This window comes from Arabidopsis lyrata (assembly GCF_000004255.2).
Source record: "Arabidopsis lyrata subsp. lyrata unplaced genomic scaffold ARALYscaffold_158, whole genome shotgun sequence".
NCBI classification, from domain to species: domain Eukaryota; kingdom Viridiplantae; phylum Streptophyta; class Magnoliopsida; order Brassicales; family Brassicaceae; genus Arabidopsis; species Arabidopsis lyrata.
The window spans coordinates 143-16,071 of record NW_003302443.1 but is presented as its reverse complement, the minus strand read 5'-3'; the positions used below and the strand labels follow the sequence as shown (position 1 = coordinate 16,071).

At 36.4% G+C, this 15,929-nt stretch overlaps 1 protein-coding gene and 3 pseudogenes across 1 annotated transcript; all 4 read left to right on the top strand.

Moving 5' to 3' along the window:
* Window positions 1-352: 352 nt before the first annotated feature.
* LOC110226254 lies at window positions 353-3,519 on the top strand (annotated as a pseudogene).
* Window positions 3,520-5,203: 1,684 nt separating this feature from the next.
* LOC9298875 lies at window positions 5,204-6,006 on the top strand (annotated as a pseudogene).
* A 2,642-nt stretch (window positions 6,007-8,648) lies between these two features.
* On the top strand, window positions 8,649-11,422 carry LOC110226251 (annotated as a pseudogene).
* A 735-nt stretch (window positions 11,423-12,157) lies between these two features.
* Window positions 12,158-15,588, top strand: LOC9298876 (receptor-like protein 12). Its single transcript, XM_021017212.1, has 2 exons — window positions 12,158-13,707; window positions 13,882-15,588. Exons 1-2 carry the CDS (start codon window positions 12,607-12,609, stop codon window positions 15,181-15,183), a joined length of 2,403 nt encoding a protein of 800 aa, XP_020872871.1. The 5' UTR covers window positions 12,158-12,606; the 3' UTR covers window positions 15,184-15,588.
* Window positions 15,589-15,929: the final 341 nt, after the last annotated feature.

Sequence of the window (15,929 nt, the reverse complement as noted above, 5' to 3'; positions counted from 1 at the left end):
AAGGCTCGTACGTACGTAAATCATGATTTTCTAAAAAAAAAATACAAAAAAATCATGATATTCTGCAATGGTCCAAATACCAGGGCCGGCGCAGAGGACAAGCTACTGAAGCCACCGATTTGGGCCTCAAAACTTGAGAGCATTTTTATCTAAAAATTTGTTAAGTTTTCTTATAAACAATAATTTTTATAGGGCCTTTTAAAAATATTGTGGGCGTTTAGAGACAACTACAATATTCTTTTTAATGGTAAAAATCTAATTTAAAATATATTTTTTTTATGGGGTTTAATTTTGCTTATGGCACCCAAATTTACCGGGCCGGCACTGGGTCCAACATGTGAGTATCTGGCCATAAAGTACCAAAAGTAATTACTAGTACTCGGAATTAATTATTGAGATGGTTTAAAGTAGAGGATAGTGAGAATTTCCTATAAATTTCATCGGAGTTGTTCCTCTTGCTTCTGGTTTTATCTCAAACCAAATTTCCAGATGGACATAGTCTACCTAGGGTTTTGTGAAGAACGATGATATATTTCGTTTTGGATTATAAAGTTGGCTAAGCTTGTGGTAAAAGTTGATGGTTTGATGCGGAATACAACATCGAAAAGTTCGTGATTCTTTGGTTATTTAAATCTTGATGGCGCATATTTTTTTTTTTCTTGGTTACATGAATACATTTGTCTAAATATCTGAAAGAAAATCTGAAGTTGATCACATTCCATTGCACTCATCAGAGGAGTTTTAACAGAGTCCATCACATATTTTATTTTATTTTTCTAATAGAGTCAATCATACGAAAGAATCTATAAAGCCAACGATAATAATGATTTTTTAAAAAATGTTACAGAAGTTAATAAAATTTGAGACTAGTAAACGTACGAAATATTTTAGAAGAATTGAATCAGTTAGTGCAAGAAAATCTGGAGTTGATCACATTCCATTGCACTTCGACAAATCAACCGACAACTTGAGGCAAGACTAGCTATGTCACATACCAACTTAGGGTTTTCTAATTCCTCTTCTTAACTTCTTTTTAAAGAGAACCAGTGAAGCACAATTAACCCATTACTTACAACACAAACTAGCTCCAAAGATAGATATGATGACTCGAAGCCATTGTTATTGGGTTTCTTGTATTATTACCATCTATTTCTCCCTCCTTATACACTCTCTAGCTTTTCCTTTGCTCCACTTTTGCCGCCACGACCAAAGGAACGGTCTTTTGAAATTCAGAGACGAGTTTCCGATCTTTGAGGCTAAATCAAGTCCGTGGAATGAGAGCACTGATTGTTGTTTTTGGGAGGGTGTCAAGTGCGATGATAAATCTGGCCAGGTGATATCACTCAACCTTCATAACACCCTTCTCAACAACTCTTTGAAAACTAACAGTAGCCTTTTTAAACTCCAATATCTTCGTCACCTAGACCTTTCTAGTTGCAATCTCATAGGAGAGATTCCTTCTTCACTAGGAAACCTTTCTCGTCTGGTAAATCTTGAACTTTCTTCTAATAGATTGGTCGGTGCGATTCCGGATTCAATAGGCAACCTAAAGAATCTAAGAAACCTTAGCCTTGGAGATAACGATCTCATAGGAGAAATTCCTTCTTCCATAGGAAACCTTTCTCTTCTCTTAGATCTTGACCTTTGGAGTAATCATTTGGTAGGTGAAGTTCCATCTTCCATCGGAAACCTAAACGAACTAAGAGTCATGTCACTTGACCGTAACAGCTTAAGTGGCAGCATTCCTATTTCATTTGCTAATTTAACGAAGCTTTCCGATTTTAGCATCTTCTTTAATTCACATCACTTCCATCTGACATGAGTGTCTTCCAAAACTTGGTGACTTTTGATATTAGTGCAAACTCATTTTTCGGGCCTTTCCCTAAATCTTTGTTCTCAATTCCTTCGTTAACATTGGTTTATATGGATAGAAACCAATTCACAGGACCTATAGAGTTTGCTAATACATCTTCATCATCTAAGCTTCAGAATCTAATTCTTACTCATAACCGATTAGATGGCTCAATCCCAGAATCCATATAGAAATTTCTCAACCTCGTAGTGTTAGATATTGCCCACAACAATATCAGTGGACCAATCCCTAGGTCTATGTCAAAGTTAGTTAGCCTTCGTATGTTTGGTTTTTCCAACAACAAGTTGGAAGGTGAAGTACCAAGTTGGTTGTGGAAATTGTCGTCAGCTATGCTTTCTCACAATTCTTTCAGCAGTTTTGAAAAAATATCTTCAAAAGAAACATTGATCCAAGTGTTGGATCTGAGTTCGAATTCATTCCAAGAACCATTTCCGCTTTGGATCTGCAGCAAGCTGAAAGGGTTACAATTCTTAGATTTGTCCAACAATCTCTTCAACGGCTCGATTCCTTCATGTTTAAGGAATTTCGATCTTACGGGGTTAATTCTTGGGAACAACAACTTCAGTGGAACTCTTGATCCATATTTGTTTGCCAATGCTACCAACTTACAATCATTGGACATAAGTCGCAACCAGCTGGAGGGGAAGTTACCAAAGTCTTTGATAAATTGCAAAGGTTTGCATTTTGTGAATGTTGAAAGCAACAAAATCAAGGATAAGTTTCCATCTTGGTTGGGATCTCTACCATCTTTACAAGTTCTTATCCTTAGATCAAACGACTTCTATGGTCCGTTGTATCATCCCAACATGTCCATCGGGTTTCAGGGTTTAAGAATCATCGATATATCACACAATGGCTTCACTGGGACACTCCCACCTCACTTCTTTTCCAGTTGGCGTGAAATGATTACATTAGTCGATGGAAATTATGAGTACATTGAAGATATCCAGAATTTTTCTCTTATCTATCGCTCCATGGAAATGGTGAATAAAGGAGTAGAGATGAGTTTTGAGCGGATCCGACAAGATTTCAGAGCCATTGGTTTTTCGGAAAACAGAATTATATTTATGGCGAAATACCTGAATCTATTGGTTGTTTGGAGGAATTGCGTCTTCTTAACTTGTCCGGTAACGCTTTCACAAGCGATATCCCACGGGTCTGGTCAAATCCCACGAGATCTTGTTAAACTTTCATTTTTGTCATACATGAACTTCTCTCATAACCTACTCCAAGGTCCAGTGCCACGAGGCACACAGTCTTGGACTCTACGGTCTCGAAGATATCTGTGGGGAAACTCATGTCCCGAATCCTACATCACAGCAACCCGAGGAGTTGTTAGAGGATGAAGAAAAAATGTTTAACTGGGTAGCAGCTGCAATAGCCTATGGACCTGGTGTATTTTGTGGTTTGGTGATTGGATACATATTCACTTCACATAATCATGAATGGTTCGCTGAAAAGTTCGGTCGAAAAAAACTCAGTGTCACCACAAGTGCTCGTTAAGCCTATCTCTTGCAATCTCCCTAAGCATTATTGTGTAACGTCTTGTGCTGTTTGTATTGAAATTTCCGGCTGTGTTCTCCAAAAGACTCGTTTGTATTTTCTATTTTATGGTTTTGTAATAAACGTATTGTATTTGGTGGTATTTATAATATATAGGAATAAGTTGCAATATAGTACGTTTTTTAAACTTAATATGGAAAGTAGTACTACAGATACTATTCAAAATTGGAGAATCATCAGTTTGCTTTTGTTTGTGAGATACACGTGATGTGAGATAGCAAATATAGTGGGGTAAGGAAGGGAGGGTGGAAATTACAATAGAGAACTTGAGTGTGTTTAAGAGAAAAATATAGTGGGGTAAGAAAGAGAAACGTGGGTCCTGAATTTTTTTTACTTTCTTTTCTTTTATTTATTATCTCATATTCCTTCAATGTCTCATAATTAAAATGCTCGTTAGTGAATTTTGTTTTTTTTAATTTATCAGATTCATAAAAATCTATATTTTTTTCTCTATCATTTGGTATGCATTTTGTTTGATAATTTTTTTAAAAATTATATTATATACCACTGTACACAAAAATGGCTGTATAGACATAGAGCATTGTACAGAAAAATGGCTGTACAGATATAAACCACTGTACAGGATGATACATCTGTACAGAAAGATACAACTGTACAGAAAGATACAGCTGTACAAAAGGTAGAATTTTTTTTACTTTCTTTTCTTTTATTTATTACCTCATATTCCTTCAATGTCTCATAATTAAAATGCTCGTTAGTGAATTTTGTTTTTTTAAAATTTATCAGATTCATAAAAATCTATATTTTTTTTTCTATCATTTGGTATGCATTTTGTTTGATAATTTTTAAAAAAATTATATTATAGACACTGTACATAAAAAATGGATGTACAGATGTAGAGCACTGTACAGAAGAATGACTGTACAGATATAAACCACTGTACAGATGTAGAGTACTGTACAGAAGAATGGCTGTACAGATATAAATCACTGTACAGATATAAACCACTGTACAGATGTAGAGCACTGTACAGAAGAATGGCTGTACAGATATTTCCTTCCATATGTTTAAAACGAGTTCATTCTTTTAAGTTTAATAAAATATCATATATTAGAATTCAAGTGCACCAACAATACAATTTCTAAAATTTATCTCCCAACATATTTCAAATGAATGTCTACCCTAACCAAAAAGAATTACATCCCAACCAAAAGATATAAACTACTGTACAGAAGGATACATCTGGAATGAAGTTAGAGCACATATAATTATATATTTAAGTGTACAAATATGAAACCAAAAAATAGACACTTCTCTAAATTTTATCTCCCAACATATTTCAAATGAATGTCTACTCTAACCAAAAAGGAGCAAATCCCAACCCAAAAGATTGCCTATTACACATTTTATACAGAACAAACATGATGGATATAGTCTTTCATCCAAAAAAACACTTTTAACACAAAATTATACTCTTTTAACACAAAATTATACTTCATTACGATAGATCATTACACAAAGTTCTGAAATTTCTACTTTGCATAAAGCCTCACTTAATCGAATTAGCTATCAATTATTAGCATACATGACAAATAATGAACATACATTTCAAATTTTTTGTTAACAAATAATTTAGATATGAAACATATTGTTTATATTTCATTGCTTGTGATATTTGTTTATTGAAACCGAAAATCATATATACTTGAATATAGATGCCTTAAGCTTTACTTCTAAGATTATAGACCCAAAGAAAATAAAGAAAAGAAAATAAATAGAGTTCGTGACCTATAGGCTAATTGAATAAATGCAAACGGAATAAGTGCCATTAGTGTTAATTACGAACACAACAAATCATGGGATTATGAGCAAACTTACGACCGAACCAACATCGACTCATGGATCGGTAAGGGCAATCCCCCTTGTCCATTCACACGGGTCGCTCTCTCCGATCTCACTCTCATCCCTAACCACACTCTCGGCCGTCTTATCCAAGAATGGTGTGTCGATAATCGCTCTAACAGTGTTGAACGGATTCCTACTCCGAAACAACCGGCAGATCCAATCTCCGTTAGGTCTCTTCTCAGTCAAGCCTCCGCAATTTCCGGAACTCACGCCTCTGTTCGCTCACGCGCCGCCGCCATTTGTCGTTTGAGAGAATTAGCTAGAGATGAGAAGAATCGCGTTTTGATCGCTGGTCATAACGCGAGAGAGATTTTGGTGAGGATTTTGGTTTTATTGCATATGACGGAGACAGAGTGTGAAGCTCTTGCGTTGGGTCGGGTGTATGACCCGGTGGTTGTTTGATTCTTCGATTGAAATTAAGGTTAACGGCGCCGCGTTGATTGAGATGGTGTTGACCGGATCGAAATTGATGGATCTAAAACTGATAATTTCTGGATCCGATTCAATTTTTGAAGGCGTTCTCGATCTTCTCAAGATTCTTATTTCATCGCGGCGAGCTTTGCAGATCGGAATCAAAGCGATTTTCGCTCTCTGTCTCGTGAAACAAAAGAAACATCTAGCGATCTCCACCGGAGCTCCGGGAATTTTAATCGACCATGGCGGATTTTGATAGGTGTGATGCTGAAACTGTGAGCATGCTTTGACAGTGCGTGAGCATGCTTTGACGGTGCCGCTAATGGTGAAGGCGAATATGAGGGAGAGAAGAAAAGCTTTAGTTGGGTTGTTGTTGGTTGAGAAGATATTGATCGAAGGAATGATGGAATCTGATGCTGGGATAGAGAGAAAAGAGAAGGTTATTTTTTTTATGGATTAAGAATGGCAACAATAATATGAGTTTCTCCGGAGAAAGAAGAAACGACAAAAGTACAATATAGAGTGGCATGAAACCGTAAATAATTGAGTTTTTGAGTGGCAAAAGAGGGCTCACAAATAAGTCAACAGGTACAAACTGGGGAAAAAAGTAATTGTAAATAGTAACTGTATTACTTTTCCAATTATGTTTCACAAACGTACTATATTCCCAACAAACCCTAATATATATTGGCTATAAAATGTATATTTGTGTTTGCAATTTTCATAATACAGATTTCCTGATTCTTAGAGGACTTTACGATATCATGACTATACAAATAGTGTCAGTCATGATTCATGGCATATTCTAAGGAATTTCAGTGGTTCTATTAAAGAACTAAATTTAGGGAACAACAACTTCAGTGTAAACCTTCCAGATATATTTTCCAACGCTACCAAGTTAATATCATTCGACATTAATTAGTAGCAACCAGCTGAATGGAAAGTTTCCAAAGTCTTTGATCAATTGCAAAGCTCTGCAACTTTTGAATGTGAAAAGCAACAAAATCAAGGACATTTTTCCATCATGGTTGGAATCTCTACCAATTCATTACATGTCCATTGTCCTCAACCTCGGATCAAACGAGTTCTATGGGCCGTTGTATCCAGCATCACCACATGTCTGTTGGGTTTCAGAGTTTAAGAGTCATCGATATATCAGACAATGACTTCACTGGAACTCTCCGTCTCTCCCACCTTACTATTTCTCCAACCGGAAAGAAATGACCACATTAACGGACGAAATGGACGAGTACATGACAGAGTTTTGGAGATATGCTGCGAGATATTATCATGAGATGGAAATAGTGAATAAAGATAAAGGAGTTGATATGAGCTTTGAGCGGATCCGAAAATATATGTAAATTTTAAATTACCAAATGAGCTTATATGGGCCATTGGTAGTAATGGGTTTTATAGTTTATAGAGTATCAATTTAAACCAACCACGACGATGATAGGAAACAAGTGTCCGTTTCCTCGTTGATGAATAAATCAGCGTCTGTTGCCTGAAACAGTTTTTTTTTGTGTCATGAATAATAAATCCGATCTAGAACTCTCAACCTCAACATGAAAACAGGCCGGTTCAAAAAAATTAAGGATCCTGAGCTGAAAAAAATAATTGGCCGTTATTTTCTATGTTTTTTTTGCAAAAAAATTTTTGAACCCTAATTTTAATAAATTTAGTTGGAAAAAAAAGATGGACCATGTGCATGAGCAAAAGTGATAGTAAAATGAATTATCACCTTAAAGGACGGTGGTCCTTGTCTCCTTGAAGAAGAAGACGGTGAACGTACATAAAACATGATTCTCTGAAGACTGCAATGGTCCAACGTGTGACAACAATGTAATAAGTGATACATAGTACAATATGTTTCTCAATATGCGTAAAATAGTATAGAGGTTATTACGGAAACCTTTCATACATGTCACTGTCAGTGATGTCACCCATTAACGAGGTAACTAATCGAAAAAAGTCAACTATATGAATCGAATGGTCAAAAAGTGTTAGTTTGATCTTTCTCTTACGTTTTCCTCAACCGCGTAACACTCTTGACTTTTGTTGTTTTTTCGTTTTGTCTCTTTTTTTCTCTGGAGTTTGGCTGGTTTCCTTCACGAGACTATATTGTTCTATGGAAAATATTCGTAAGTAAATCATGATTCTCTGCAATGGTCCAACTTGGGAACACAAAGTACCAAAAGTTATTACTAAACCGGAATTAATAATTGAGCTAGTTTAAATTAAGTAGAGGATAATGAGGATTTCCTGTTACATACATCGGAGTTGAGCACTTCCAAGTTCCAATAGAGAATTTTGATGGGTTTCTTAGTATTAAAATATTAAAAAAATAGAAAAATAGGAGAGAGAAGTAAGAAACTCCAGAAATAGTTTCTTATTTAAAAACTTTTACAATCTCATAAATACTCTTGAAGACACTTGTCTTTCTATGAGTGGTTTATCTTGTTTTCAAAACTAAAATTTAATTCTATAAAAGTAATAATATTTTATTTTTTAGAAACTCAAATTGGGCCTCTCACGATTGGGGTGCTCTTATTGCTTCTGGTTTTATTTCAAACCAAATTTTCAGATATATATCTGTGAAGAACGATGATATATTTCGTTTTGGATTATAAGTTGGCTAAGTGCTTGTGGTAAAAGTTGATGGTTTGATGCGTAATGCAACATCCAAAAGTTTGCGATTCTTTGGTTATTTAATTCTTTATGGCGCACATTCTGAGTTTTTTTTTCTCAATGGTTACATGAATGAATACATTTGTCTAAATATCAAATATGAAAGAAAACTGAAGTTGATCATATTCTATTGCACCCATCAGAGGAGTAATTATCCTTATAATAGCCAAGTAGGCAACGATATTTTATAAAAGGATACAGAAGAACTTAAATAAAACTTGAGACAAGTAAACGTAAAAAATAGGATTGATAATAGTTTTAGTGCATTTACGTGGAAATTTGAGACAAAAGGTACAAGTTGATTGACGAAGACTTGGACAAATCAATTGAATCGACAACTTGACGCAAGACTAGCTATAAGTCACATCCCATCTTAGGGTTTTCTAATTCCTCTTCTTCTATTTAAAGAGAATCAGTGAAGCACATATAACTCATTACATACAATACAATTAAACTCATCAAAAGATAGATATAATAATGACTCGAAGCCATTGTTATTGGGTTTCTGGTATTATTACCATCTATTTCTACCTCCTTATACACTCTCTAGCTTCACCTTCGCTCCACTTTTGCCGCCACGACCAGAGGGGCAATCTTTTGAAATTCAGAGACGAGTTTCCGATCTTTCATGAGTCTAAATCAAGTCCTTGGAATAAGAGCATTGACTGTTGTTTATGGAAGGGAGTCACGTGCGATGACAAATCTGGCCAGGTAATATCAATCGTCCTTAGTAGCACCCTTCTCAACAGCTCTTTGAAAACCAACAGTAGTCTTTTTAGACTCCAATATCTTCGCCACCTAGACCTTTCTGGTTGCAATCTCCACGGAGAGATTCCTTCTTCACTAGGAAACCTTTCTCGTCTCGTAAATCTTGAACTTTCTTCCAATAGATTGGTCGGTGAGATTCCGTATTCGATAGGCAACCTAAAGCAACTAAGAAACCTTAGCCTTGGGAATAACGATCTCATAGGAGAAATTCCTTCTTCCTTAGGAAACCTTTCTCTTCTCTTAGATCTTGACCTTTGGAATAATTCTTTGGTAGGTGAAGTTCCATCTTCCATTGGAAACCTAAACGAACTAAGAGTCATGTCACTTGACCGTAACAGCTTAAGTGGCAGTATTCCTATTTCATTTGCTAATTTAACGAAGCTTTCCAATTTTAGAATCTTCTCTAATAACTTCACATCACTTCCATCTGACATGAGTGGCTTCCACAACTTGGTGACTTTTGATATTAGTGCAAACTCATTTTTCGGTCCTTTCCCTAAATCTTTGTTCTCGATTCCTTCGTTAACATTGGTTTATATGGATAGAAACCAATTCACAGGACCTATAGAGTTTGCTAATATATCTTCATCATCTAAGCTTCAGAATCTAATTCTTACTCATAACCGATTAGATGGCTCAATCCCAGAATCCATATAGAAATTTCTCAACCTCGTAGTGTTAGATGTTGCCCACAACAATATCAGTGGACCAATCCCTAGGTCTATGTCAAAGTTAGTTAACCTCCATATGTTTGGTTTTTCCAACAACAAGTTGGAAGGTGAAGTACCAAGTTGGTTGTGGAGATTGTCGTCAGCGATGCTGTCTCACAATTCTTTTAGCAGTTTTGAAAAAATATCTTCAAAGGAAACACTGATCCAAGTGTTGGATCTGAGTTTCAATTCATTCCGAGGACCATTTCCCATTTGGATCTGCAAGCTGAAAGGGTTACACTTCTTAGATTTGTCCAACAATCTCTTCAACGGCTCGATTCCTTTATGTTTAAGGAATTTCAATCTCACGGGGCTAATTCTTGGGAACAACAACTTCAGTGGAACTCTTGATCCTGATTTATTTCCAGTGCTACCAACTTACAATCTTTGGACGTAAGTCGCAACCAGCTCGAAGGGAAGTTCCCAAGTCTTTGATCAACAGCAAACGTCTGCATTTTGTGAATGTGGAAAGCAACAAAATCAAGGATAAGTTCCATCTTGGTTGGGATCTCTACCATCTTTACAAGTTCTCATCCTTCGATCAAACGAGTTCTACGGTCCGTTGTATCATCCCAACATGTCCATTGGGTTTCAGGGTTTAAGAATCATTGATATATCAAACAATGGCTTCACTGGAACACTCCCACCTCAGTTTTTTTCCAGTTGGCGTGAAATGATTACATTAGTCGATGGAAGTCACGAGTACATTGAAGATATCCAGAATTTTTCTCTTATTTATCGCTCCATGGAAATGGTGAATAAAGGAGTAGAGATGAGTTTTGAGCGGATCCGACAAGACTTCAGAGCCATTGATTTTTCGGAAAACAGGATATATGGGAAAATACCTGAATCCATTGGTTGTTTGGAGGAACTGCGTCTTCTTAACTTGTCAGGTAACGCTTTCACAAGCGATATCCCACGGGTCTGGGCAAATCTGACAAAGCTCGAGACGTTAGACCTATCACGTAACAAGCTGTCAGGTCAAATCCCACAAGATCTTGGTAAACTCTCCTTTCTGTCATACATGAACTTCTCTCATAACCTTCTCCAAGGTCCAGTGCCAAGAGGCACGCAGTTTCAAAGGCAGAGATGTTCTTCATTCTTGGACAACCATGGACTCTACGGTCTCGAAGATATCTGTGGGGAAACTCATGTCCCGAATCCTACATCACAGCAACCCGAGGAGTTGTTAGAGGATGAAGAAAAAATGTTTAACTGGGTAGCAGCTGCAATAGCCTATGGACCTGGTGTATTTTGTGGTTTGGTGATCGGATACATCTTCACTTCCCACAATCATGAATGGTTCGCTGAAAAGTTTGGTCGAAAAAAACTTAGAGCCAACACAAGTGCTCGTTAAGCCCATCTCTTGCAATCTCTCTAAGCATTATTGTGTAACGTCTTGTGCATGTTCGTATTGAATTTTCCATTCCAGGTGTATTCTCCAAAAGACTCGTTTGTGTTTGTAATTTTCTATTTTTGTGGTTTTTGTAATAAACGTACTGTATTTGGTGGTATTTAATATATCTGGCTTTAAAATGTATACTACATTACTCTGTGTCTGCAATTCTCATAATATAGATTTCCTGGTTCTTAGAGGACTTTACGATCATGACTATATAAATAAATAGCGACAGTCATGATTCATGACATATATTAGGTGAAAATAAAAAGCAATCAAAGTGTCACGATCATTTACAGTGTATGACTTGTAACACAAACAACTTATACATATTTTTTGAAAATTTAAAATTTTTGTATCTTCAGTTTTTGAATCTACCATTGGACTGTCTGAAAATAAAAAGCAATCAAAGTGTCTAAATTTTTTATTTTCCATTATTAATATTATAAATCTTGTTTGGATTCCAATTTTTGGATCCAACCATTGGAGGTGCTCTGACAGGTCTATATGTAATTGCAAGACGGGGGTTGGAATGGTCAACGGTACCACCAACTTATGTAATAAACGTCTTTAGTGGTATTTGATATATAATATATCTTGACTTGAAAATGTACACTGAACGTTATGTAATAGTTAACCATTCGATTATGATGGATCAACATCTTTTTCTAAACCAAAGTAAATGTATATGTGTGTAGATGCATGAATCCTTAGAATGAACATTTAACTTCATAAAATCTTGTAAATTAAAAGTTTACAAATGAGCATATATATGAGCCCATTCATGGGCCCCCTCAATTCAGAAGCTATCAATTGGTAAATCAAACCATGCGATTACGATACGACAAAGATGATCTTGTAATACAACTTGTCAATGCGAAAAATCAATGTCTGTTGGCGGAGTTGTTCTCTTATAGCTCTAATTTGATCATTAAAAAGTGTATAGCTAATTTCTAAATCTTTAGATATCTCAAACCAGTTTTAGTGTTTTACATGCACACAGTCTATGGATATGTGAAGAACGATGCTATATTTAGATTGTGGTGAAAGTTGAATGCAAAGTTGGAAATTTAGTAGACCTTGGTTAAATTCGGTAGAAACTTAAATAATCTTTTAGAGAGGACTAAAATGAGTCTACAATGGTGTACGTGAATCTTTAAGTCAAGTGGCAAAAAAAAGTTTATTTTATTTTTATTCTAATCAGAAAGCACTTATTTTATTTCTATTATTCTAATGAACAAGCACATGTAATTAAATCAATCGAATCTAAACGAGTCGACGCAAGACTTGCTAAGTTAGGAATTTCTTCTTAAAGTGAGGACCAAATGAAGCACACACAATTCATTACTTACAAGACAAAATCAAAACAGAAAGATATGATGATCCGAAGCCATTGTCATTGGGTTTCTGACATTATTATCATCTTTTTCTTCCTCCTTGTACACTCTCTAGCTTCTTCTTCGCCCCACTTTTGCCGTCATGACCAGAGAGATGCTCTTTTGGAATTCAGAGGCGAGTTTCCGATAGATGCCTCTTTGAAAATTATGAATACATGGAGAGGTCCGTGGAATAAGAGCACTGATTGTTGTTTTTGGAACGGAGTCACATGCGATGATAAATCTGGTCAGGTAATATCACTCGACCTTCCTAACACCTTTCTCCACGGCTATTTGAAAACCAACAGTAGCCTTTTTAAACTCCAATATCTTCGTCACCTAAACCTTAGTAATTGCAATCTCAAAGGAGAGATTCCTTCTTCACTAGGAAACCTTTCTCATCTCACACTTGTTAACCTTTTCTTTAATCAATTGGTAGGAGAAATTCCGGCTTCAATCGGCAATCTAAACCAGCTAAGATACCTTAACCTTCAGTCTAACGATCTCACAGGAGAGATTCCTTCTTCACTAGGAAACCTTTCTCGTCTCACATTTGTTAGCCTAGCTGATAATATCTTGGTAGGTAAGATTCCAGATTCATTAGGAAATCTAAAGCATCTAAGAAACCTTAGTCTTGGGTCTAACGATCTCACAGGAGAGATTCCTTCTTCACTAGGAAACCTTTCTAATCTTATACATCTTGCACTTATGCATAATCAATTGGTAGGTGAAGTTCCTGCCTCCATTGGAAATCTAAACGAACTAAGAGCTATGTCATTTGAAAACAATAGCTTAAGTGGAAATATTCCTATTTCCTTTGCCAATTTAACCAAGCTTTCTGAATTTGTCCTCAGCTCTAATAACTTCACATCCACGTTTCCGTTTGACATGAGTCTATTCCACAACTTGGTGTACTTTGATGCTTCTCAAAACTCTTTTAGCGGACCTTTCCCTAAATCTTTGTTCTTGATAACTTCGTTACAAGATGTTTATCTGGCAGATAACCAATTTACGGGACCTATAGAGTTTGCAAATACATCTTCATCAAATAAGCTTCAGTCCCTAACCCTTGCTCGTAACAGACTTGATGGCCCAATCCCGGAATCCATATCTAAATTTCTCAACCTTGAAGATTTAGATCTTAGCCACAACAACTTCACTGGGGCAATCCCTACATCTATATCAAAGCTAGTCAACCTCCTTTATCTTGATCTTTCCAACAACAATTTGGAAGGTGAAGTACCAGGTTGCTTATGGAGAATGAGTACGGTGGCGCTTTCTCACAATATTTTCACAAGTTTTGAAAACTCTTCATATGAAGCACTAATAGAAGAGTTGGATCTGAATTCCAATTCATTTCAAGGACCACTTCCTCATATGATCTGCAAGCTTAGATCGTTACGCTTTTTAGATCTGTCCAACAATCTCTTCAGCGGCTCAATTCCTTCATGTATAAGGAATTTCAGTGGTTCTATTAAAGAGCTAAATATGGGGAGCAACAACTTCAGTGGAACTCTTCCAGATATATTTTCCAAAGCTACCGAGTTAGTATCAATGGACGTTAGTCGCAACCAGCTGGAGGGAAAGTTGCCAAAGTCTTTGATCAATTGCAAAGCTCTGCAACTTGTGAATATAAAAAGCAACAAAATCAAGGACAATTTCCCATCATGGTTGGAATCTCTACCGTCATTACATGTCCTCAACCTCGGATCAAACGAGTTCTATGGGCCGTTGTATCATCACCACATGTCTATTGGGTTTCAGAGTTTAAGAGTCATCGATATATCAGACAATGACTTCACTGGAACTCTCCCACCTCACTATTTCTCCAACTGGAAAGAAATGATCACATTAACGGAAGAAATGGACGAGTACATGACAGAGTTTTGGAGATATGCTGATAGCTATTATCATGAGATGGAAATGGTGAATAAAGGAGTTGATATGAGCTTCGAGCGGATCCGAAAAGACTTCAGAGCCATTGATTTTTCTGGAAACAAAATCTATGGCAGCATCCCTAGATCCCTTGGCTTTTTGAAGGAACTGCGCCTTCTCAATTTGTCAGGTAACGCTTTCTCAAGCGATATCCCACGTTTCTTGGCAAATTTGACAAAGCTCGAGACGTTAGACCTATCCCGTAATAAGCTGTCAGGTCAAATCCCTCAAGATCTTGGTAAACTCTCTTTTCTGTCATACATGAACTTCTCCCATAACCTTCTCCAAGGTCCTGTGCCACGAGGCACACAGTTTCAAAGGCAAAAATGTTCTTCATTCTTGGACAACCCTAAACTCTACGGTCTCGAAGAAATCTGTGGAGAAACTCATGCCTTGAATCCTACATCGCAACTACCCGAGGAATTGTCAGAGGCTGAGGAGAAAATGTTCAACTGGGTAGCAGCTGCAATAGCTTATGGACCTGGTGTGTTATGTGGATTGGTGATCGGACATATCTTCACTTCACACAATCATGAGTGGTTCACAGAAATGTTTGGTCGAAAGAAACTAGTCATTACAAGTGTTCATTAAACCCATCTCTTGTAGTCTCTTTAATAAGCATTTGTGAAGCAACTGTTGTGTAACGTCTTGTAATAGACTCGTTTGTGTTTGTTTGGATTTTCTATTTATGTAATAGACGTCTTTGGCTTCAAAATGTATACATTGTGTTCTGCAATTCTCAATTATGTGCAATAAAATATAGATTTAGTAGACTTTACGAATTACGATCATGAGTTTATAAACAAATAGTGAAAATCCATTCATGAGATATGTTCGTATCACAGGTCCATATTTAATGTAAGACGGGGTTGGCACGGCCAACTTACCAACAGAATCTAAAAATGACAAATGGAGAGATTTCGACATATAAAATATAACTCAAAACTTCATGTGTATGAAAGGATCCAGGAACTGCCAAAAAAAAAAAAAAAAAAACTTATACATGAAAATATAATGCATGACGAATGAAGCAATGGTGAGAGCAAGTAAGAAAATTTACACAATTTGTGGAAGACATAAAACAACCTGAAGCTGTAGTAAAGTTATATGGTGGAAGAAAGCTAATCCCAGAAGATGTTTACATAACATCTCCATTTTTCTGAACAGTTTTCTCTGCATCACAAAGCACAGAACGCAATCTTCATATGTGTATATGCTTCTCTTCATCAAACGACCAAACACCAACAGGTCCAACACCGAGAACTGTGGTCATAATAGATCCAATAGAGATGGTTGTGGACCATTGGGCTTTGAGGTAGATGTGCCAGTACCACCTC

What these genes read in the sequence shown, in the direction of transcription:
- LOC9298876 (XM_021017212.1), top strand. Translation starts at nt 12,607, where the DNA reads ATGAAGCACACACAATTCATTACTTACAAGACAAAATCAAAACAGAAA. An exon ending in CAAATACATCTTCATCAAAT is followed by an intron (nt 13,708 to 13,881) that starts AAGCTTCAGTCC and finishes CTTTCCAACAAC; the next exon opens with AATTTGGAAGGTGAAGTACC.